This window comes from Ambystoma mexicanum, chromosome 5q (assembly GCF_040938575.1).
Source record: "Ambystoma mexicanum isolate Mex_15411 chromosome 5q, UKY_AmexF1_1, whole genome shotgun sequence".
NCBI lineage: Eukaryota > Metazoa > Chordata > Amphibia > Caudata > Ambystomatidae > Ambystoma > Ambystoma mexicanum.
This window is the reverse complement of record NC_090933.1, coordinates 1,289,860,718-1,289,885,103: the sequence shown is the minus strand read 5'-3', so window position 1 is coordinate 1,289,885,103 and position 24,386 is coordinate 1,289,860,718. Positions and strand designations below refer to the sequence as shown.

The following is a 24,386-nucleotide window of genomic DNA, read 5'->3' as shown; positions in this document are numbered from 1 at the left end:
CATTCACGTTCACGCTCATACACCAAACAGCACATAACGTCTACCAACTAAAAACACACCACCACACAGTGACCGGTTTTTCCGAACTGAAGCTACCAACAGCACATCAAAGCTCTCTTGCCCTTTTCCCTCCCAATCCCACTAACTAAACACCCCCATTCCTCCTTCATTTTCAGATCTGCCAGAGCGCCTGGAGACCATGAAATTGGCAGCGGTGGGCGGTGTAAATCGCAATCACATAACATGTCCAAACGCCCCTCTCAGGTCCAGGGCACTTCTCTAAAACGTCTCAATGCCACTCTCGGTTCTGGGCACCTTTTAGCAATATCTGCATTCCTCGTAAGGTGTAGGCTTTTATCAGGCTTTTCAGTACTCCTCAGAGGCTCTTCAAGTTTCTCAAGAGGTTGGTCATGTACAAGCGGTCTTCCGAGAGTGTCCATCAGCCTCTAAGTACAGCACCTCGAAGCTTCCTCCTGCATCTTCAGACGACTCCTCACTGCCTTCCTGCAATCTTTCTCCCCTTTTACCAACCCTCTTGGGCTCTGATTGGGAGGAAGTTTTTCTCCCTTTTCTTTTCATTTCTATTGGTTCTGAGTTTTGGCATCAAGTGGGCCTCCTCAATTAGCTCTGAGACTGTGGAATGGGGTATCTGGTTCAAAAAAAATCACCTTTAAACACATTGACACCCTGAAGTGAGACTGCTAAATGCCAACGGTTTTCAAAAACAGAGAATTGTTATAAAATAGCTTTTCGGAACCAATGTGCAATTAAATTACTAAAAAAAGGAGTAGGGGAAGGGGCCGGAGAAGGAAGGGAGAAAGGAGTTTGTGGGAGTGTGACCGCCCCCCCCTGTCCTCCATTATTTAGAAAAACAGACACGTATAGAGAGGACCAGTTTCAAAAGGGACACATACAATGCAAAAGGAGGAAAGTGGACCTTGTCGCGGTCGACTTTTAGTAGTCTCCTTTAAGGGAGTCTCTGTTTAGAAAGTCGACGTTTCAAGGTGTACTTGTGGGATATTAGAATGTCCACTGCAGTCTGCCTGAAAGTGAAGTCAGAGAATGCCGCATGGGGGCGGAATGAGTGGACTAAATGATGCTTGGGAATGTGCGGGCCACTGGCACTGGGGTGCGAATGTAATTTTAAAAAACAGCTGTGTACTTTTTACGTATTACTTTTTTACTGCGACACGCGATACATTGACTTTACTTACTAGCATGATTTATAAAGTAAAACTGCATGTCTTCTGATGCAAAGACCCAATCTGGACCACTGGCGCTTCACACACCTGCCACGACGGACCTGGAGAATGACCGCCTTTAGCCCAGGCAGCACTTCATGAACCTCATGTGACATGGAGGGCAACGCATGACGCGCTGAATGGCCACGCCACTACTCTGCCTATGACCTTGCACGAGTACTCGTACCACAGGTTATGAATAACTAGACTTCTGCAATGTGAAACGTTCTCCTTTAAAAAGCAGCCTTGTTGGCGCGAGAATTGCCTTCTTTCCGTTTAGTAAATGCACTGTGTTAATCTTGGCCTCCCCATTTATCAGAACTGCTGATCCAGCGCTGTACCTTTGTGTGAACAGGCTTCCAGAGCCCAATAAAAGAGCACTTGGTCTTGCTGCATCTCCATGCAAGCTGGGAGTCACGTGGGCACTGCAAGCTGGGACAGGCTCTGCCCATGAAGTCCTCCAGAAGAGGAAGTCACGTGGGCACTGCATGCTGGGGCAGGCTCTGCCCATGAAGTCCTCCAGAAGAGGAAGTCACGTGGGCACTGCAAGCTGGGGCAGGCGCTGCCCATGAAGCCGTCCAGAAGAGGAAGTCACGTGGGCACTGCAAGCTGGGGCAGGCTCTGCCCATGAAGTCCTCCAGAAGAGGAAGTCACGTGGGCACTGCATGCTGGGGCAGGCTCTGCCCATAAAGCCATCCAGAAGAGGAAGTCACGTGAGCACTGCATGCTGGGACAGGCTCTGCCCATGAAGCCCAGAAGAGGAAGTCACGTGGGCACTGCAAGGTCCAGAATGCTGGGACAAGCCGTCCAGAAGAGGAAGTCACGTGGGCACTGCATGCTGGGACAGGCTCTGCCCATGAAGTCCTCCAGAAGAGGAAGTCACGTGGGCACTGCATGCTGGGGCAGGCTCTGCCCATGAAGCCGTCCAGAAGAGGAAGTCACGTGGGCACTGCAAGCTGGGGCAGGCGCTGCCCATGAAGCCGTCCGGAAGAGGAAGTCACGTGGGCACTGCAAGCTGGGGCAGGCTCTGCCCATGAAGTCCTCCAGAAGAGGAAGTCACGTGGGCACTGCATGCTGGGGCAGGCTCTGCCCATGAAGCCGAAGAGGAAGTCACGTGGGCACTGCAAGCTGGGGCAGGCGCTGCCCATGAAGCCGTCCAGAAGAGGAAGTCACGTGGGCACTGCAAGCTGGGGCAGGCTCTGCCCATGAAGTCCTCCAGAAGAGGAAATCATGTGGGCACTGCATGCTGGGGCAGGCTCTGCCCATGAAGCCATCCAGAAGAGGAAGTCACGTGAGCACTGCATGCCACTGCATGCTGGGACAGGCTCTGCCCATGAAGCCCAGAAGAGGAAGTCACGTGGGCACTGCATGCTGGGGCAGGCTCTGCCCATGAAGTCCTCCAGAAGAGTAAGTCACGCGGGCACTGCATGCTGGGGCAGGCTCTGCCCATGATGCCATCCAGAAGAGGAAGTCACGTGAGCACTGCATGCTGGGTCAGGCTCTGCCCATGAAGCCCAGAAGAGGAAGTCACATGGGCACTGCAACGTCCAGAATGCTGGGACAAGCCGTCCAGAAGAGGAAGTCACGTGGGCACTGCATGCTGGGACAGGCTCTGCCCATGAAGTCCTCCAGAAGAGGAAGTCACGTGGGAACTGCATGCTGGGGCAGGCTCTGCCCATGAAGTCCTCCAGAAGAGGGAGTCACGTGGGCACTGCATGCTGGGGCAGGCTCTGCCCATGAAGCCATCCAGAAGAGGAAGTCACGTGAGCACTGCATGCCACTGCATGCTGGGACAGGCTCTGCCCATGAACCCCAGAAGAGGAAGTCACGTGGGCACTGCAAGGTCCAGAATGCTGGGACAAAACGTCCAGAAGAGGAAGTCACGTGGGCTCTGCATGCTGGGAAAGGCGCTGCCCATGAAGCCCTCCAGAAGAGGAAGTCACGTGGGCACTGCATGCTGGGACAGGCTCTGCCCATGAAGCCCAGAAGAGGAAGTCACGTGGGCACTGCATGCTGGGGCAGGCTCTGCCCATGAAGCCATCCAGAAGAGGAAGTCACGTGGGCACTGCAAGCTGGGGCAGGCTCTGCCAATGAAGCCGTCCAGAAGAGGAAGTCACGTGGGCACTGCATGCTGGGACAGGCTCTGCCCATGAAGCCGTCCAGAAGAGGAAGTCACGTGGGCACTGCATGCTGGGACAGGCTTTGCACATGAAGCACAAGTCACGTGGGCACTGTATGTTGGCTAAGTAGACCATGTTTTCTGAACTGCTAGATTAGTGGCTGTCACAATGCAGGTTAGGGCAGTACACCCTGGCACTGAGGTGGCATCCCTCCATCTGTTGAGAACCCCAAGTCCGGATATTTGCCACAAATACCAGGCAGTAAGAGTTTTTCACAAAGGGTAACGGTGCTAGAAAGACTCTAAACCTAAATAGGTCTTGTTCTCCAACTCGAGCTCCTTTTAGAAAGTACACAGGGCAGTTAGAAGAGGTTTTGCAGTGAGAGCAGCGAATATTTCCCATAATGCTCCTGTCTTCAAACAAAGGGTCTATAATAAGCATAACGCTTCCGCCCAACGAGAGCACAATCCTCCTCTCCCAATTTCAGACAGCTGGTCCTTCAGAAACAGAACGGCAATTCCTAAAACAACGAGCATCCCAAAAAACTGTCTGGGAATTCCGTTTTGTAAACTGCAATGGCCTTGAGCCTTGTGTCAGCAAGGCTTGTACGAGGGATTTCTGGCTGCTAGTCTGAGCACTTTAGTCACCACTGTATGTGACACGGGAGCCTTTCCCGTGTTAGTCAGCGTTGTGCTATCCTGAGAGGTCCTCCCCTTGCCCGGCTTGTCCCGTGTGTGACTGCAGATGCAGTGGCCTTGAGCCTTATTTCAGCAAAGGTTAGATGAGAGATTTCTGGCTGCTAGTCTGGGCGCTTTGGTCACCACTGTATGTGACATGAGAGCCTTCCCCTGTTAGTCAGCGTTGTGGTGTTCTGAGAGGTCCTGCCCTTGCCCGGGTTGTGCTCTGTGTGTCTGCAGATGCAGTGGCCTTGAGCCTTATGTCAGCAAAGGTTAGATGAGAGATTTCTGGCTCTTGGTCACCACTGTATGTGACACAAGAGCCTTCCCCTGTTAGCGTTGTGCTATTCTGAGAGGTCCTCCCCTTGCCCGGCTTGTCCCGTGTGTGACTGCAGATGCAATGGCCTTGAGCCTTATGTCAGCAAGGCTTGTACGAGGGATTTCTGGCTGCTAGTCTGAGCGCTTCGGTCACCACTGTATATGTGACACCCCTGTTAGTCAGCGTTGCCTGGCTTGTTCTTGTGTGACTGCTGCTGTTTGTATCAGGCCTACTCTTCTGCATGGGGCGGGGTGATACTGGGAGCGGGGATAAAGACCTAATTAAAAGTAGAAGGTTCAGGGAGGTGCATTGACCCAATAGGAAGGAGTAAATCTATTACTCTAGCTGCTACTTGAATCGTTTCACTCTCCTCCCGTCGCAGTTCGCATAAGATCCCCATTCATAGGAAGGTAACTCGGGCCTGTCCGGAAATCCTCCAGCTAAAAATCTCTGCCATGCAGCTCTCTTACAGATCCCTGTGAGTAACTGTGGACAGTGGCGTTTCTGGCCAGTTCACTCTTGTCCGGTGGTAGACCTCCCCCGCTGGCATGGGATTCTTTCTGGATCTGTTGTCCTCTACGATATGAGACGCTCCTTCAAACGTTGGACCCAGTCAACCTGAGCTAGCAGCCCTCAAACTGTTCGCACTTATGGTCTCTCCTGGCAACTTGGAGCACCGCTTTTACATTAAGCTCAAAGCAGGCTTTGAGAAACCAGTAGGCTTTGGTGGATGCACGATGAAATAGAGGCTCTCTGGGAAAGTTCCTTGGACAGAGGGTTCCCATGTGTATGACGATGAAAGGCTGGGGTCTTATTGGTCAGGACAACCCGCCACCCCACCGCAGGTGGGAGGCAGTGGGACTTCATGGAACAGGTCCTCTGGCTGCATGGAAGCCTGATGACTATGACGATGAAAGGTTGGGGTCTTATTGGTCAGGTCACCCCGCCGCCGGATGTGGGAGGCAGTGCGACTTCATGGAACAGGTCCTCTGGCTGCATGGAAGCCTGATGACTATGACGATGAAAGGTTGGGGTCTTATTGGTCAGGTCACCCCGCCGCCGGATGTGGGAGGCAGTGCGACTTCATGGAACAGGTCCTCTGGCTGCATGGAAGCCTGATGACTATGACGACGAAAGGTTGGGGTCTTATTGGTCAGGTCACCCCGTCAGGTCACCCCGCCGCCGGATGTGGGAGGCAGTGCGACTTCATGGAACAGGTCCTCTGGCTGCATGGAAGCCTGATGACTATGACGACGAAAGGTTGGGGTCTTATTGGTCAGGTCACCCCGCCGCCGGATGTGGGAGGCAGTGCGACTTCATGGAACAGGTCCTCTGGCTGCATGGACGCCTGATGACTTGGCGGACCGGGCCTCACCCAGATGTTAAGCTCTGCCCCAGTGGTGCGGCTTGGGTCACCTGCCCGAGCAGAAATGGTAAGTGTTTGGGCCTTTGGGGGCTGTGGCAGGCAACATTTGCTTTTCCTGGTGTTTTTGACTACAACTCCTATCAGACCAGCATAGTCAATGGTGGGGGATGGGAGTCAGTCCAAAACGTGGGGGAAATCACAGGTTTCAGACCCAAGTAATGGCCCCTTATCTCAGGTGAGCCTGCACACCAGCATGGCCATGGCGGGCGATTATCGGAGAGCCTCGGCCAATAAAACGCTTCTTTCTGTCTATTTCCACTTTTTGAAAAACGGAAATATCACATTCCTGGATCCACGGGAGGTTCGGTGGGGGAGGGGAGGGAGTTCAACCTCTCAGTTCAGCCTTGCCCCTGCCCCACCCTCTCCCGTACTGGCGGAATTTCTTAGACCTGCGGTGGGAACCGTTTCCCCACATACACAAACACGCCCCCTTTCTGCCCCCCCAACAAACATTCCCCGTTCTCCCGACACAAACATAGGCGATACCCCCACCCCCCTACACCCCCTTTCCTGTGTCTCCACCGACTCCTGGACAGGCCCTGCATGCACTCCTGTGCGGAAGGGACGTGACAGTTCGGTCTTTCTAAATCGTTTTTTTTTCATTTCGATTTATTTCAATCGAGTTTTTGACGCCACACCAATAAAGCCTCGTTTGAAGGTCGCTGTGATTCTCCAATAGAAAGCCATGTAGAGCCTGGTGCAGCCAAACCCGCTTCTGTGTGTTGCCCGAGGGAGCCAGGCTCTGTGCATAGCAACCGCCATGTGTGCCCCGCCTCCTCGCACAGCGTGGGTGTGTGTGCACAGTGCACGGCCCTGCAGCAGGACAGGGCACGTCAAAGGGAACACAGGCCTTCCGGAGACACACATGCGAATTCCTGGGAGCGAGCGCCTCCTGTGTGAGGGGAGGCGGCCCCGTCCTGCCTGCTCTAAACTACTCGGGGCAGCCTCTTGCGGCATGGGCCCAGAGCCTCGACTCGGCACAGGCTGCAGGGGGCACGGGAGGCAGGCAAGCAGGCAGGCATGCTGCAGGGCTCATTACTGTGGCCCCGCCCTACTGCTTCCGTTTCTAACTTTGCAATAAACAAGTGTTCCAAGTCATTAGTATGTAGTATGTTGTACCCTGTGCTGTCATTAGCGGGAAAGAGCACTGGCCATCTACTATTGAAAAACATGCATTGGCAATGCCAACAGTTTTGGCTTTTGCATAGGCATGAACAAGGCATTTACCAGGCACCGCAGAAATGGTTCTGACTTCCCATTTATGGTAGCAGCTGCAAAATAGTGGGACTACCAGGGCATATGATAACAGGGCTTGTATTTAACTGTACTTCAGTGAAGGACTTGCATTCTTGATTATAAATCAAGTGGTGAAGTCACACTTGGTGAAACCATTTTTATTACTTTAATACGAAAGAAAACAAGTAGTGTGGGCAGGCAAACCCGAACAGTGTTTTTTTTTGTGTGATGGTAGTGCTCACTAACCCATTGCTAAAAAAATATAAAAAATAAAATACTGTTGGATTTGCCTGCCCACCCCTTTCTGCTCGGGCATAACCATTTAAATAGTTGGCAAACACCACCCCCCCCGTAGCCCCGTTCACACCTTGTCTTTTTCGATAATTTTTATTACACCAATAGCGCATTGACCACCCCTATTAAGCCATTAACTCCCCGAAGACTGATTTAAAATAACACTAGCAGGCACTTTCAGCACAAAGTTTGATGTTCCTGCTTTATAAAAAAACTAGCTTAAAGAGATCCCAAGACAAGGTGTTTTGTACGGGAGAGGCACGTAGTGGGTGGGATTGGTCATAAGGATTAGTATGACCATTTTATTCATGTATTCATTTGTTTATATATGGTGCCGGAAACCCGCAGGAATCAGGGCGCCAACAAAAACACACGGAACAACACAAAAAGAAAACCGGACTAGCAGAATGTGGTAATGGAGTCTTAGTGAAAAGGCAATGCTTTCAGTTGTCGGTAAAATGTACTCAATTCCTTTAGCAGTCGAAGATCCAGAGGAAGAGAATTCCAGACCTTAGCAGCTGTAATTGGAATTTGTATATTTGTAAAGCGCTTATACACAAGTGAAGTCCTTCAAGATGGGAAGGGAACAGAGAACAAGGGGATATCATCGTCATCCTTCTTAGGCCTTGAAGATTCCGAATGATCTAACAGCAATAACTATCATACTAGGCCAGGGCATTTCTACTAGTATAAGTACGTGACAACGAGTGGGGGAGAAAGGGGTGGGACGAAACATACAAGACAAACAAGGTTGGTCATCAGTGCTCCTGTGCATGCTAGGCCTAGTACATTCAATGACGGGCAAGTGCAAAGACAGAAGGGAGGGGGAGGGGGACAAGTGCACCGGTTCAGCAGGGGCCAGGGTTAAGTGCAGAGTGGGTGCCCCTCTCATGGAACATATTCCGAGTGCAGTAAGTAGTAATGCAAGGCAGAGTGCAGAGGCCCGGAGGCAAATGCAGGACTGGCGGGGGAGCCTGGGACTGTGAGGCTCTGGAGGTGCACCAGGTGACCAGTCAGCTGACTGAACAGGTTGGGGATGAGAACAAAGGAGGGAATTGGGAGAAAAGAGAAAGGAGGTTAGCAAGGCAGAGGGAGAGAGGAAGAGCAGAGGAATATCTTGAGTAGTTTCCGGAACTTAAGAAGGTCCGGCTCAAGACGGAGAGAGGCAGGTAGGCTGTTCCAGAGGGAGGCACATGCAGAGGATAAGGATCTACCCCCAAATCTCTGTTTGGAAAAGCGGCTCACCTGCAGAGAGTTAGAGGAGGCCAAGCAGAGGGCTCTGTAAGGAGAGTATGAGGAAGAGAGTGTTGTAGATAGTAGGGACCTCGGCCCCAGAAAGCCTTATGGACTATGTAGAGGGACTTGAACTTGATCTTTGCAGCCACAGGGAGCCAGTGATGGGATTTCAGTGCTGGAGAGATGCAGTCCCTGGGTTTGAGGCCAAGGATTAGTATCGCTCTTCTGGATAAGTTGAAGAGGGCGAAGAGTAGAGGTGAGAAGACTGAAAAAGTGACTGTTGCAGTAGTCCAGTCTGGATAGATCCAGGACTCTGGAGACAGTGAGCCTCTGAGGGAAGGTAAGAAAAGGTAGAATAACTCTCAGGAGGTGCAGCTGGTAGTGGGACTTTTTGGACATGTCGGAGATGTGAGAAGAGAAGGAGAGAGTAGAGTTGAAGATGACCCCTAAATCTTTTGCCTCACTAGTGGGTGAAGGTGCAGGACCAAGGGGGCTCCGCCAGAGTGAAAGTGGGAACACATGAGCAGGGGTCCCTATCAGGATGATCTCTGTCTTATTGGCATTAAGGCACAGATCATTAGCAGCACAGCAGGACTGAAATTGCGGACAGACAGTTCGGGATGAGCGAGGAGGAGGAAGAGGCTGAGGGTAGCCTGAAAGAGAGCTGTGTGTCATCCACATAACACTGAAAGTTGGAGGTGAAGGCAGAGATCGTATGGGCCAAAGGGGCCATGTAGACATTGAAAAACCAAGGGGATAGATTAGATCCCTGGGGGACACCACAAGTAGAGAGAGTGATAGCAGAGAGAAAGGAACCGAGTTCTACCTGGGAAGGACGGTCAGAGAGAAAGGATGCTAGCCATGCCAGGGCTTGATCAGTGATGCCCAGGGTCTCACAGAGATCAGGATGTTGTGGTTTACTGTATTGAAATCAGAGGAGAGGTCAAGAAGAATGAGGACAGAGGGAGAGTTAGAGTCAAGGTTTAAGAGCAGGTCTTCACGGGTGTTCAGAAAGCAGTTGTTGTGCCTCTGAATGCTGTAAAGCCAGACTGATGGTCATGGAGACAACCAACAGATTCAGTGTGGAGGGTAAGCTGAGAGATAGTCAACGTCTCCAGGAGTTTGCCCAGGAAAGGAGTGATGGAGATCCGGCGATAATTAGCTGGAATAGTAGGGTCGGCAGATGATTTTTTGAGCAGAAGGTGCATAAGAGAATGCTTGAGAGAGGTGGGGAAGACTTTAGTGGCAAAGGAGAGGGTGCAGAGGTCTGTCAAGGCTGGAGCTAGCGAGTCAATGTTGTTCATGATGGTTTTGGAGGGGCAGGGGTCCACCTGTTTGGAAGAAGCTTTCATAGACCAGACTTGTCTAGAGACCTCCTCAGGTAGGTATCTGGTAATAATGTCCCCATACATAATGTCCCCATACAAAATGTTGCCAGGAAAAGCGATTGGCAACATTATATATGGTGACATTATGTATGGGGACGTGTTGTCTGGATGTTCCCTGATGCCATTTAAAAAAAAAAAAATGTAATAATGTCAGTGCAAAACACAGCAACTTTTTTGGTAGGGCACATTTTTGCGGGGGCATTATTACATGGAACCCTCAGGTGTGACGGGAGAGGGAGGAGAGAAGAAGGGGACTGGTGGGGGCGGCCGAGGTGGCCAAGGAGATGATGGTGCATGAGTGGGTGTGGAGGAGAGAGAAGACAGGATGACCCTTGTTTTGGTGATGAAGTGTGTTTCGGTGGTGAAGCGTGTAGCCAAGGCCGAGCAAAGGGCCTGGGGCGGTGCAGTAGAGGACGAGGCTGCAGAAAAATTGGCCAGTTCATTACAGACTTTGAAAAGTTCGGCCAGCTTGTCAGAGGGTGCGCCTGAAGATCCCCATTTCCGTTATGCTGCCCTGCACTTGCGTTTAAGGTCAGCCAGGTCAGAGTTGTACCAAGAGTTGCACTTTTTGGCAGGCTTCAGTCAGAACCCCATGGCGGGGGCAAGGATGTCTACGGTATTGGAGATGGAAAGGTGAAAGTTATAGAAGGCTGTAGCAGGGTGGGAGTCAGCCACAAAAGTAGGCAGAGGAGAGTAGGTGGAGGCGAAGGCAGCCACTGAGACGTTTTTCATTAGTCGGATGACCTTGAAGGTAGGAGGCAGTGCCGGATGTTTCTGTGCTAAAGGAGAGGAAACCTTCAAGTGAGAGGAGAGGAGAGGAGAGAAGAGAGTGATTAGTCCATGAGAGTGGTGTGGTGAGGTGAATAGAGAGGAATGTCTGTGGAGATAAGAGCATCCAAGGTGTGGCCAGCAGTGTGCATCGGACCAGGAAACCGGGAAAGATCTTCCTGAGCTATTGACAAGCTTGAATTCTGGGATTTCCACTAGTGCTAATGTGGATGATCACGGTTTTCTTAAGGGGGAGACACTAAATTTTTGATGTAAAATGGCACAGAGTCATGTAATGACTTGTGGACCAGTATTGCTGCCTTGAATTGTAGGCAAGCCGCATCTGAGGCCAATGTAGATCCTGCCGGCAAAGAGTGATATGTTCTCTCCTGGACCTTTTATAATGCGTACAGCATCATTTTGTATCACCTGTAAATCTTGTATATTTTTCTTCGAGGCACTAACGAAAAGAGCTAGATTGAAGCCCAGAGTTTTGACCTTTCTGGAAACTTCAATACTACAGTCGTGAATGTCAAACAAATTGTATCTGTGGTCAAGTTTAGATCTAATACCTGCCAAGCCGAAAATCATGAGCTCAGTCTTGTTCCCATTGAGACACATCCAGTTGGCATTCATCCAAGTTTCAGTGTGACTGTAAATAGTTTGCGGATTGATGGCATCAGAGACATAGTCCCCTGTGAGCTCAAGTACTGAGTGTCATCAGCATAATTGCTGAAGAACATTCCTAATTCATCTAGCAGATCACATAGAGGCCCAATATAAAGATTGAAGAGCAAAGGGGAAATGCAGGCTCCCTGTGAAACCCGACAGTTAATAGGGACTAGGGGCGAGGTCGAATCTCCCAGCACACTCTGGAGGTCCAATGGGATAAGAAAGACTGTACCCAAGTGATGGCATCTGGGCTGCAAAGTCCTATGTCTCTCAAAGTGAGGAGAATTTGATCATGATCTAAAAGATCGAATGCTGCGGATAAATCCAACAGCACAAGCGTTCCAGTTTTGCCTTTGTCTGCGATGTTCAGCATGTGGGTCTGGAGGTCCAAGAGGGCAGTTTCAGTGCTGTAACAGGGGCAGAAGCCAGATTGTCGTGGATGCAAAATGTTCGATGTTTCTATAAAAGACTGTAGTTGAATGGTAGCAGTTTTATCTAGGACCTTTAAAAGGAAATTACAGTTTGTTATATGCCTTAGATTATTTGGGTCTTTAGTGTCTAGGCCAGGTTTCTCTATCAGCGGTGTAATATTAACCTTTTTTTTATAGAGTCCGGAACATGATTGTTAGAAAAAGATGACTTAACCAACCTTACAAAAAAAGAGGCAAAGATTTCTTTATGCTCAAGAATAAAGTTGGGTGAGATTATATTTTCTGGGCATTGCGAGGGGCGGAGTGGGGACAACGTATTTATCATGTCACAGGTGGTGATGCGGGGGGGAGACAAATGCAGCACAATCCTCTTTAAGTGCAGCATCAGAGGTAGGAGGTATAATAGGTAGATCTTTTTCCAAATCGCGTTTAATCTTGGAGCGGCCTTATCTATCTTTGCCCCAAAAGCCTGCTGTTTATTAAGGCAATCTTGGTTAGTTGGGGGAATGAGGCGTGGATGAGCTTCCTGATTTCGCTAAGGCTTTGATGATTTCAAATAATTTCCTTGGATTATTGGTGCCCTCCTCAATCTGTCGATTATAAAAGTTCTTTTTGGCATCACAGATAGCAGTTTTATATATTTTGTCTAAACCTTTCCAGTTGGATCTGTTTATTTCTGGAGGATTTTTATAGCATTTTCTCTCTGCATTTCTTTTCTCCTTCATTAATTTGAGTTCTTGTGTGTACCATTTTTGATGGGTAGTGTTATCTCCAACTAATTTATTTTGGATTGGAGCCACTTTGTCTAAAATGGAGCATATGGTGTTGTTAAAAACGTCCACAAGGATTGTTGGAGAATCTGAATCTGTGGTTGAGGCCATGATATGATTCAAACATTCTTTCAGGTCACAAGTCATAATTTATTTGAGGTTCCTGTTTTAATCAATTTGGCTGGATTCTTTCTTTTTAAGGGGGATTTTGTAGGATAATTTGAAAAACTATGGGGTATTGGTCTGACCAGACACAATGTGTTGTGTTATAAATATGTGCAGACTTGTTCCTGACCACTACCCAGTCAAGGCTGTGACTTTTAACATGAGCTAGGGAGTTATTAATAACATGATAGTCCATGTTATTCAGTGCAGCCTCTAATATCATATCTTTATCAGAGCTGTTATTATGCCACCAATAAAATCGCCAACCAATAAATTAAAGCAATTTGGGCCATGCAATCTTTTGAGAATATGTATGAGTTCCTCATTAAAGGTCGGTGTGTCTGTTGGAGGACGGTAGTCTAATACAACATTGATATAGCTATGGGCAGTGGGAGTCATTTTCAGATGAAGGAATTCACCATAAGAACAGTCACATGGTGCACGGAACAGTTTCAGGTGTTTTTTGCAATGATCGCCACACCACCCCCGAGGCCCAATGCTCGATTTTGGCAGGTGATATCACCATGGGCAGTCAGTGGGTGAATAAATAACCAGACGGCACCCACAAACTGTGTCTCGCCTCATATTCCATCTTCCTACTAGCTGTACTCCAATTCAATAGTTTTGGCTTATAGGTTTCACTTTAATCTCCAAAACTAAAGCCAAAAGGCTGTGATCCGCTTCCTCTTTAAGAATGTTGTGGGCTGTTTATACTGCGCACTTGTTAACTGAAATGCTTTTGTTTTCTCATCTCCAGGTTCAGCCTGTGTCCCCTTGTGCTGTTGAGCCATGGCACGCCGGTCCCAGAGCTCTTCCCAGGGGGACAATCCCCTGGACCCCAACTATCTGCCGCCCCATTATAAGGAATATTACCGCATGGCCATTGATAAACTGGCAGAAGAGGGGCTGGACAGCTACACTGGTTTCCTGGCGGACGAAGGATTCCCGGACTTTCTTTGTGACTCTGAAGTGGAGCACATCACCAAACACTTGCAGAAGCCTCAGTATGCAGCGCAGGAGCCCTCTGGCACGGACCCTGTGTACACGAGTGACCTGGACGTGGACGGCTCTTCTGGCACTTACTGGCCCATGCACTCTGACATGGCCGCCCCTGAACTGGATCTTGGCTGGCCCATGAACTTTGGATTTCAGGGGACCGAGGTGACCACATTGATTCACCCACCTCCACCAGACAATCCCAGCATCAAGGAGGAAGCGAGGAGGATGATCCGATCTGCCCAACAGGTAACATTGAAGTGATGTGCGATGTACTCCCAGAGCCCAAAGTTGCATGATTTGGGGGTGCCCCTGGGTGCTCTTTCCTTTGTTTACTGTATAGGGTAGTGGGATTAAGGCATGTGCTACACATCTGCAAGACGCATTCACCTAGTTCTAAATCAGGCATGTTGCTTTGTGTGTCATCTTTCTTTGCCATCTCGCTTTACCTTGTCATTCTGTATACACGCAGCAACACAGCACAACATACCCTCCGGAAAGCCACCTTTCGAAGGGATTGTGTCCTCCGACGTATTCCTTATCTTAGATAGAAATCCTTCAGCTTTGCTGGCCTCGGAAAATTTTTTTCGCCAGAGGGCGCTGCGCGTCGATGATCGCCGAGTCGATGACCCTCGACGGCCTCCGTGCCGACGTCGACGTCATCCTGCCTATAAAGGCCGCGCGCAGCGTCCGTTGCTCAGTTCCGTTTTTCCGCGCTTCGTTGTGCCTCGGAACACCGTTGCTCAGTTCTCGTCAGATAACGTATATAATATTTAACCTCGATATCGATGGCATCCTCCTCCGACCCGACGACCCCTCGGTCCGGTTTCAAAAAGTGCCGAGACTGCGGGAAGAAAATGTCGTTGACGGACCCTCACAGGGTCTGTTTGTGGTGTCTGGGAATCACGCACCAGAGTTCGGAGTGTGAGGAATGCCTTTCCATGACGGCGAAAGCCTTGAAGGAGCGTAGGGGGAAGCTCGAGAGAGGTAGGTCAACTTTAACTTCCTCGAAAGCTTCTTCGGTAGAGTCGAGACGTTCGTCTCCTCACCATAAAAAACACTCTCGATCTAGATCACGAAGTGGCTCCCACCACTCGTCGACATCGAGACACTCGAAGAAGAGACGTAGGAGATCCCCTTCGTCATCTTCGTCGAGTTCTCCTGAGAGAGTTCATTGCCCCACAAAACGCAGCTCGCAAGCTGAGTGGGAGGAATTCAGGAAAAAGATGCTAAGCGTCTTCGAGAAAGCGGCCTCGTCCCCCTCGAAGACAGCTGAGGGTGATACCCCGGGTAAAAAACCCAAAAAATCTAAACGCCGCGAGTCGCAGTACCCGGCGGAAAAGTCAACCCGAAAGCGCCTCGAGCCATCGGGAGATAAAGCATCATCGACGCCATCGTCGAAAACTCCTTCGAAACAGAGGTCGGCGCCATCGACGCCGTTGTCGAAGGATTCATCGGCGCATCAGTCGATCGAGTCGACGCCGACGTCGACGCCGATATCGACGCCGGTGAAGGAAAGAACCACGGCTACTCCACAGCCAACGGTTAGACAAAAGACCTCCGACTCGACGCCGAGAACGTCGACGTCGTTCTCGAGCAGGACTCCGATCCTTTCGAGTTCCTCGAGGCCTAGTACACATTTCTCGACGCTTTTCACGGCGCCTTCGAGTACTTTCACGTCGGTGTCGACGACATCGACGTTTTCAAGGCCTGTGATGATGGCTCCTTCTGCATTGGAAATGGGGTTTATACCATTCCAAAAACCAAAGTATCCCCCTTTAACCTCGATTTTTGAGGAAAGGGAGGATTCAGACCAAGATATTGATTTACAGAGGACCACATCACCAGAGCCAGAGACTTTCGCCTCTGAGGATAGAAGATTAAAAAATCTTCAGGATGCACTTCAGGAAGCTAGTGGCTTGGACACTTCTCCTGAAGCAGAATTTATCAAACCAGACCCAGGAGAACATGCGGAGACTCCATATAGAGCTCTGATGTCTAGAATCATAGAATTTATGGGTTGGTCTGCACCTTCTCCTGCCTTTCAGCAGGATGACCTCACTGACATACTGGACAAGGGCCCACAGGAGGATCCTGTGGTTCCATTTCACTCTGCTCTACAGAGAAGGATTTTGACAAACTGGGAAACGCCGGAAATTATCCCGGCAGTAAATAAAAAACTGTCAACAAAATACAGGGTGGCTAGTTCTGACCCTGAATATTTGTCAAAACACCCTACTCCTGAGAGCTTAGTTGTACAGGCTGCAACCTCATCAGGCAGCACATCTGCATACCCCACTGCTCCGCAGGATAGGGATGACAAAAAGTATGATGCCATGGCTAAGAAGGTTTTTTCTGCCTGTAGCATGGCGTTAAAGTCTATTAACGCGACCTGTACGCTCGCTAGGTTCAGCCACACCCTTTGGGAGTGCGCTTCATCAGCGGCTGACTGCCTCCAAGAAGGAGAGGAAAGGGACGCATTTTTAAACATCATCAGGGATGGTAAAGATGCGATGTGCGAGACCCTACAAACTGGCCTAGATTCTGCTGACAGTATCAGCAGGGCCATGGCGGCAAGTACCACAATCCGCAGGCATGCGTGGTTGAGGAAGTCTGGTTTTGCCTCTGACGTGCAGACCAGGCTTTTGAATATGCCCTTTGACGGTTCTACCCTCTTTGGAAAGAAGGCGGATGACAGTTTGGAAAAACTGCAAACGTCCAAGGCAGCAGCCAAGTCATTGGGAGCTGCTATCCGTCAGAATACCTTTCGTCCTTCGGGATCATCGTGGAGAGGACGGTCCTTTCGTTACTATTCCTCATATGGAAAGGGCAGAGGACGACCGGCTCAAAGAGGCCAAGGAAGATTTACCCGTGGTGGACGGGGTAGGGGAAAGAAAGCCGCACCCGCAGGAGCAGGAGCCACTTTACCTTCGGCAACTGCATCAGCCGCTTCAAAACCACTCTGAGGTCTCCCCTCACAGAACACCAGTAGGGGGCAGGTTAACTCACCATCTGACGGAATGGCAGGCTATTACGTCAGATGCTTGGGCTCTGGAGACAGTGGCCCAAGGTTACTGCCTGCCCTTCCTACATATCCCTCAGAGTCATCCACCGGGGAACAACCCTTTGAAGCTTCCAGATCCGCTCCTCTTGCAGGAGGTTTTAGACCTGCTAGAGAAAGGTGCCATAGAACTGGTACCTGTAGCGGAAAGGAACAAGGGTTGGTACTCCCCCTACTTCATAATACCGAAGAAGGACGGAGGACTGAGACCCATCTTAGACTTACGGGAATTGAACAAATTCCTCCGAAAGGACAAGTTCAAGATGGTGACTCTCTCTCAGATCCTTCAGGCCCTCCAGCTTCAGGACTGGTTGGTATCTCTAGACCTCCAGGACGCTTATTTCCATGTGCCGATCCATCCCAGGCACAGGAGATACCTGAGGTTCGCAATTGGCAGCTCTCATTATCAATTTCGAGTTCTGCCATTTGGGCTAACCTCCGCCCCGAGGGTCTTTACCAAGCTAATGTCGGTTGTGGCTGCAAGTCTAAGGAGGGAAGGGATTCATGTCTACCCTTACCTAGACGATTGGTTGATCAGAGCTGTATCTTCGGAACAGGCTCAGAGACAACTAGATTATGTTTGCCACTTCCTTCACAAGCTGGGCTTCTCCCTCAATTTAAAGAAGTCACAAATGATACCATCACAGAGACTCCAATTCATTGGAGCAGTCCTGGACACTTCCCTGGGAAGAGCCTTGCCACCAGAGGTGAGGGCTCGAGATATTCTGCAGATGGTCATCAGATTTCAGAATGCCCAATATCTCCCAGCCTACGACTTTCTGAGGTTGCTAGGCCTCATGGCATCCTGCATATTCCTCGTGCCGGAGGCTCGCCTGAGAATGAGATCCCTCCAGTGGGCACTGAGAACTCAGTGGTCACAGTTCTCAGGAAGGATGACAGATCTCCTTCGGATCCCGGTCAAAGTAGCCCGAGACCTTCAGTGGTGGGCCTGTCGGGAGAACATCCTGAAAGGAGAAATGTTTTGGCAACCATGGCCGGAGATAACAGTAGTCACGGATGCCTCACTCACGGGGTGGGGAGCTCACGCCAACGACTTGACCATCAGCGGTCGTTGGTCTCCATCGGAGTCCAGACTACATATCAACCTGTTGGAGCTGAGAGCCATCAGACTAGCGCTGAAGGCTTTTCTGCCGTCTGTACGGGGAAGAAACGTCCTAATAATGACGGACAATACAGTGGCCATGCACTACCTCAACAAAAGAGGAGGCGTAGGCTCACTACCACTGTGCAGAGAGGCGATGCAGCTCTGGTTTTGGGCAATTCAGGAAGGAATCTCTCTATCGGCAATTCACCTAGCCGGAGAGAAGAACTTGACAGCGGACGCTCTGAGCAGGCAGAGCACAGTCTCTCACGAGTGGGAGATAGCTCAGGAAGTCCTTCAAGAGATCTTCGCCCTTTGGGGAACCCCTCAAGTGGATCTGTTCGCCACCAGTATCAACAGGAAGTGCGACAGATTTTGCTCAAGGGAATTTCCCCCGAGAGGAGCTCTAGGAGATGCGTTCGTAGTGGACTGGGAGTTCCCACTTCTGTACGCGTTCCCTCCGGTCCCTGTCATTCCTCAAATGATCAGGAGGTTGAGAAGGTTTCGGAAGACCATGATCCTAATTGCCCCGGATTGGGCCAGGAGAACGTGGTACCCGGACCTTCTAGACATGTCCATCTGCCCTCCAATTCGACTGCCATACAGAGAGGATCTTCTCTCGCAGAAGGAAGGTCAGGTTCTCCATCCAGCCATCAAGACCCTCAACCTTCACGCTTGGTGTCTGAAAGGTTGAGGTACAAGGATTGGGACCTTCCGGATGATGTTATGGAGGTGTTGCTTTCGGCCAGAAGGCCGGCAACTAAAACTCTATACCGCTGCCGTTGGAACAAATTTTGCAGCTGGTGCAGAGAAAAGAATATTGAACCCTTTTCTTGTGGTACACCTATGGTGTTGTCATTCTTACTTTACCTGGCTAATTCAGGCCTACAGGTTGGCACAATTAAGGGCTATCTCGCAGCGCTATCAATCTTTAAGCGCACTGCAGAGGAGCCTTCATACTTCAAAATTCCATTGGTAATACAATACCTAAAAGGATTAACTAATGTTTATCCCCCGAAACCTTTTCAAGTTCCCTTATGGGATTTAAACCTAATTTTAAACTTCCTAAAGGGTGCCCCTTTTGAACCACTACACTCTTGTTCATTGAAGCTTCTCACCCTCAAAACTGTTTTGCTAATAGCATTGACATCTGCTAGAAGGGTTAGCGAGTTGCAAGCCTTATCGTGTAAACCTCCACATACAATCTTTTACAAGGACAAAGTTGTTCTTCAGGTGAAGCCTAACTTCCTCCCGAAGGTAGTCTCGGAGTTTCACATCACTCAGAAGATTATATTACCTTCTTTCTACCCTCCTCCTCATCCGGGGAAGGAGGAAGAGAGACTGCACAGGCTGGACCCTAAGCGAGCCTTGAGCTTTTATATCAGCAGATTGGCTAAGATCAGACAAGCAGACCAACTCTTTGTAGGTTATGCAGGACATAAGTTGGGCCTTCCAATAACAAAACAAACCATCTCCAGATGGATTATTTTAGCCATTCTGGAGTGCTACAAATTGGCAGGAAAGGAGCCTCCTCAAAATCTAAGGGCTCATTCTACCAGGGGTATCGCAACATCCTCAGCCCTTCAAAGAGGGGTGCCAATTCGAGATATATGTGCGGCTGCCACATGGTCGTCCGCACATACATTTACCAAATTCTATAGCCTGGATTCCTCCTCTAGTCAAGAAACTAGATTCGGCAAGGCTGTGTTACACTCTGTCCATTCTGGAAGGGTAACATAACTTTTATTACTCCCGCCTCCAGTCACAATACCACTGCTATGGGAGTCTATCTAAGATAAGGAATACGTCGGAGGACACAATCCCTTCGAAGAACTAGTTACTCTTACCTTGTAACGTTCTTTCGATGGGATGTTCCTCCGACGTATTCCTTATCGACCCTCCCATCCATCCCCGCAGTATGACTTCCTGTGGGTTTGCAGCCTATGCTCCTTCAAGGTGATTAGTCTAATCCAAAAACATTACTGGGGACTACAAAACGGAACTGAGCAACGGACGCTGCGCGCGGCCTTTATAGGCAGGATGACGTCGACGTCGGCACGGAGGCCGTCGAGGGTCATCGACTCGGCGATCATCGACGCGCAGCGCCCTCTGGCGAAAAAAATTTTCCGAGGCCAGCAAAGCTGAAGGATTTCTATCTAAGATAAGGAATACGTCGGAGGAACATCCCATCGAAAGAACGTTACAAGGTAAGAGTAACTAGTTCTTCTATACAAACGCCAACATTCCAACAACAGATTCACACAGACATGACCCGTATCATTTGCTCAATGCGGCTACCCATCATGCATCACGTTAACCCCACTATTGCCTACAATCATCCACTTACATCCTCTTCAACCTTCCACACTGGGCCATTTCAAGCACCCACTCTAATCCTATGCTGGCTGGTTCCATCCTCCCATATTCACACCAAGCTAACCTAACACACTTACTCTGACACTATGATGGCCACATCCATCGTACGGGCCTGCAATTTCTCTTTTCCCATTGGAAACATCTTATGTAAATTAACTTGTTACTCCATGGATTTACAAATGGCTCACACAACTTCTGGTTCGGATAAAATCTTTCAGATCTATCAAAGTCGAATCTGCGCACTGCAAACATGCATTGCCCACCCCAGGCAAAGTCTCCTATGCCTCTCCTCACAAATAAAAAGGGGTTAGATTTGATATTTTTTTGGAAAAAAATGGCACCCTCTGGCCCCCTCTTCCTGCGGCACCCATCTCGTACTGTAGTGCTGGCCATGCGTATAGTTATGATAGTAATGAATGCTTTTCTCAAAAGCATCAGGGTCCCCTTTCATGACAGTAAGCAGTAGCTGGTGCCATGTTCTAAAAGGGTGATATGCAGCCAGGTGAAAGCTCTTTGGTGAACTGCTGCTGAAAAGACCAGCAGGGGGGTCTTGTTCATGGGGTAGAGGAGCCTTTCATGTTCCTATTGGATCAATGTTTCTGGTTTGTCCTCATAGTAATGAAGTTTCCTCCACTTATTTACACGCGGACTACTCTGTTCCGCCCCATACTTCCCTTCCCACATGGTGTTCAGCTGCTCGGCCAGGAGGCCAGAACGTGTGTAGCACAGCCTTTGAGGAACTAAAAAAGACCTCTTGAAAGAGCCGGCAGGCTGATCATCCACCTCCTCACACGCCCTATTAGGCTCCCCTCCCAAATCCTTATCCTTTATGATTAGCTGTGAGCTGGACTGCACTTTTGATGAGGGATTGAGTGGTGACCAGTGGAGGAAGAGCTTCAGTGGACTGGGGTGTACAGTAATCAATGCATTGAGTAACTTGAACTTCCTCCTGTGTCCCATGCCTTTTCCGTAGCCAAGCAATAAGCATGAAGGGTGCTGTACACTTTGATATATAACTCTTATGGAATGTGACGTTGCGAAGAACATCTTGACCAAATTAGGTGTCCAGCAAGTGCTTACTACAAATAGCATGCACTGGGGGCAGAGGGGGGGCACATTGCTGCCTTCTAAATCACTTACCAGTGAGCATGACGCTGAGATGCAACTGATGCAGGCTTTGTTATAAGCTCAAATTCCTTGCAGTACAATATGAGAGAAATGGGATTTCAATAGGTGGACATATGTTTTTGAATTTTGCAAAGACCTAGCATTGTGTTAGGAAAAGAGCTAGTGCCTGATGAAGTTATGGCGATTAGTCGCAGAGCCTATCAGAACGAAATATGTTGGGCAGGGACTTAAATGTTTTTTTTAAAAACAGCTCTTTGAAATAATTGAAGGGTAAAACAGTTAATCAAACTCTAAAGTATGTCATGTATAGCACGGATGCACTTTAGGTTTGTGTTAGAAGGAGCATGTTCGATATGAATGAGTTATATGAATGTGATGAATGACTAGTGTAGTATGTGTGACGATGAAGAATGTTTTATATATTGATTGCATGTCTAGTCAAATATAATATTCGAGTATTGTGGAATACACTGCTAGGTTTATTGTTTTGAGAGTAAAAGAATCCCAATGATGACATGTTGGTAAAATATCAATAAATTAACTAATTTTGAAATTTGATAATTGGTATTGAGTTGGTTGTTGGTTATGATGGCTTTGTTACAAGACATTGGGCTCTTTAATCTCAGTGTAATATTCAAGATACAAGTTTCCATCCACCTGGAGATGAAAGCCTTGAAGGCCTGCTTGCCTGGAAAGGATCAATCAAAAGTGATTAACCAAATAGCCTGGAGTGTTTCTTGAAGAATCCCGTTCTGGATAAGTGAAACCTAAGAGCCCTGCCTCTTTTAGAGTGTTGAGTGCTTTCTGGAGCCTACTGTCAACGGCTTCACTCAACACTACAGCTAAGTCAATGCCTAGTCTGGGATGCTGATGGAAACCCTTATTTATATATTTTTATGACAAGTTATAATCTGGATGATGAACCCTTGTATAACGCCCCTCTCTTAGAATCCCTCTGACCCCACTGAGCCAAGAAGTAGGTTTGTTTTGCAAATTAAAAAGGTTCATTTGAAAAATTAAACAATAGATATATATCACACTTTTATAAATAAATTGATAATTGATAGCACACTTGTGAATATGAGCAGTAATCAGCAATAGGTTATCCTACAGTAGCACAGTTCTTGGTTACGTATGAGTAAGAACAGAGGACTAAGGTAGCAGAGAATGCTTTATATGGTTCAAGGAAATGCAAGGTGGGACAGAATGCAACACAGAAATAATTTGATATGATTTCAACAAGAGATAATGTGATCACTTTTTCTTTTGACAATTCACTCCCCCCCCCTTTATGCAATATAAGGAAATGGAAGGAGAGCACACAGTCTTCAAGAATACCAACAAAAATGCAATACAAAGTTCCAATTCCCCCCCAGCAAGCTGAGAGCACCAGGGATGATTTTTAAACACAGGCCCAAAATACTTTAATGTGGTGGCAATGAAGTGAAAAATATGCTAAAATTGCTTTTAATTCCCTCTAGAGGTTCAGGGTGAGTGAGAGATACTTTAAATCAGTTCAGGCCAGCCCTATCAATGATTCAGGGATGGTTATCAGGTTGAAAACTGAATTCCGTAATGGAAGCAAAAGACAAATATTTTTACACGTGGCTGAAATGAAGCAAAATGTCAAATCGCTGCAATTTAGTCGCGTGCGTCGAGCGCAATTACGGAGGAACTATAAGGAGTAGCAAGTCTGTTTAGAGTTTTTTAAAAAAAATATTTTATTGATTTTATATTTTAGAAGAACAAACAACACAATACAACTGTTAATTATTTACAGAAGCACAAAAGAAAATACGAAAAAACTCCCCCCACCCTCCATCAAGCCAGAGCCGGCTCCCTTAGTCTCCCTCAGTCGGGGCACAGTCAGGTGGAACATTGTCCGTAGGCCCATCTTCCGAATTCTCAGATTCGTCCAAATCCTGTTGTGGGTTGGTCATAGAGGCCACCAATTGTCGCCAGGCCAGCAAGGGCCCTATCTCCTCCTCGCCCCATCTAGTGACCGCTTCAAACCATACCACGGATTCAGCCTCCGCCCACCTCATAAGGTCCGCCCACCAAAGTTCCACTCTCGGCCTATAAGCCGATTTCCAGTTCATAGCAATCCTGCGTTTGGCCAGAACATATGCCAGGTCCCTCAGCTTGCTCAGGTGCCTAAAATGTCTGGGCCTGGGGAAGATCCCAAGCATACATGACCAGGCAGATCCCACGTCCAACACCACTCCCCCACCTGCGAGCTTCATCTTAACCTCCTCCCAAAATCTATACACTTCCGGGCAGGCCCAAAACATGTGTAGCAACCCAGCGTCCACCTCCCCACACCTGGGGCATTTTTGAGTGATCGAGCCTCCGAACCGTGCGATCTTCTGGGGAGTCAGGTAGGCCCTATGAGTAATGTAGAACTGGAGTTGTTGGAGCCGTGCATTTCGGGACATCATTTTATGATACCCCAGGACCCTCTTCCATTGACCCTCCGTCATGAGTCCACCCATCTCCTCCTCCCATTCATGCCTCAGTTGGGGCAACTCTTTCCCAGCCTTCGTTCTGAGGAGTTCGTATATCCGTGATATTTCATGCCCGCCATCTGAGACATCATACATAGTTTCAAGGGTGGCATCGGGATCATCTGCCAGTGCCGTCACCGGCCATCTCTCTCTTGCTCTTTGCACTAGCCTGGCATAGGTGATGTACTGGCCTCTGTGCACCCCCGTCTCATCCTGCAACTTTTGGAAGTCCAACGCCTCCCCCTCCCGCCATATGTCCCCGAGCGTGGCCAGGCCCACCGGCTCCCAGTGCCTACGGACAGACTGAAACAATTGGGAGTCGTTTTCGCACAGGGCCACCAGCGGGACCTGCCAAGATAGCGGTTCTGGCTCCCCCATCAGTTTCCACGTTCTGTGCCAGACCTCCCATCCCAACCTCAATAGCCGCCCTCTTCCCGTCCATTTATTCCTTTGTAGCCACACCACCTCTTTCAGGA

At 49.0% G+C, this 24,386-nt stretch overlaps 1 protein-coding gene across 1 annotated transcript in view; it reads left to right on the top strand.

Moving 5' to 3' along the window:
• FAM83H (family with sequence similarity 83 member H) overlaps nucleotides 1–24,386 on the top strand; it is a 573,091-nt gene that overhangs the window by 266,862 nt on the left and 281,843 nt on the right. The window contains exon 2 of the mRNA XM_069621880.1: nucleotides 13,501–13,988. Coding sequence (XP_069477981.1) covers nucleotides 13,533–13,988 — 456 coding nt within the window. The 5' untranslated portion in view covers nucleotides 13,501–13,532. The remainder of the gene's footprint in view (nucleotides 1–13,500; nucleotides 13,989–24,386) is intronic.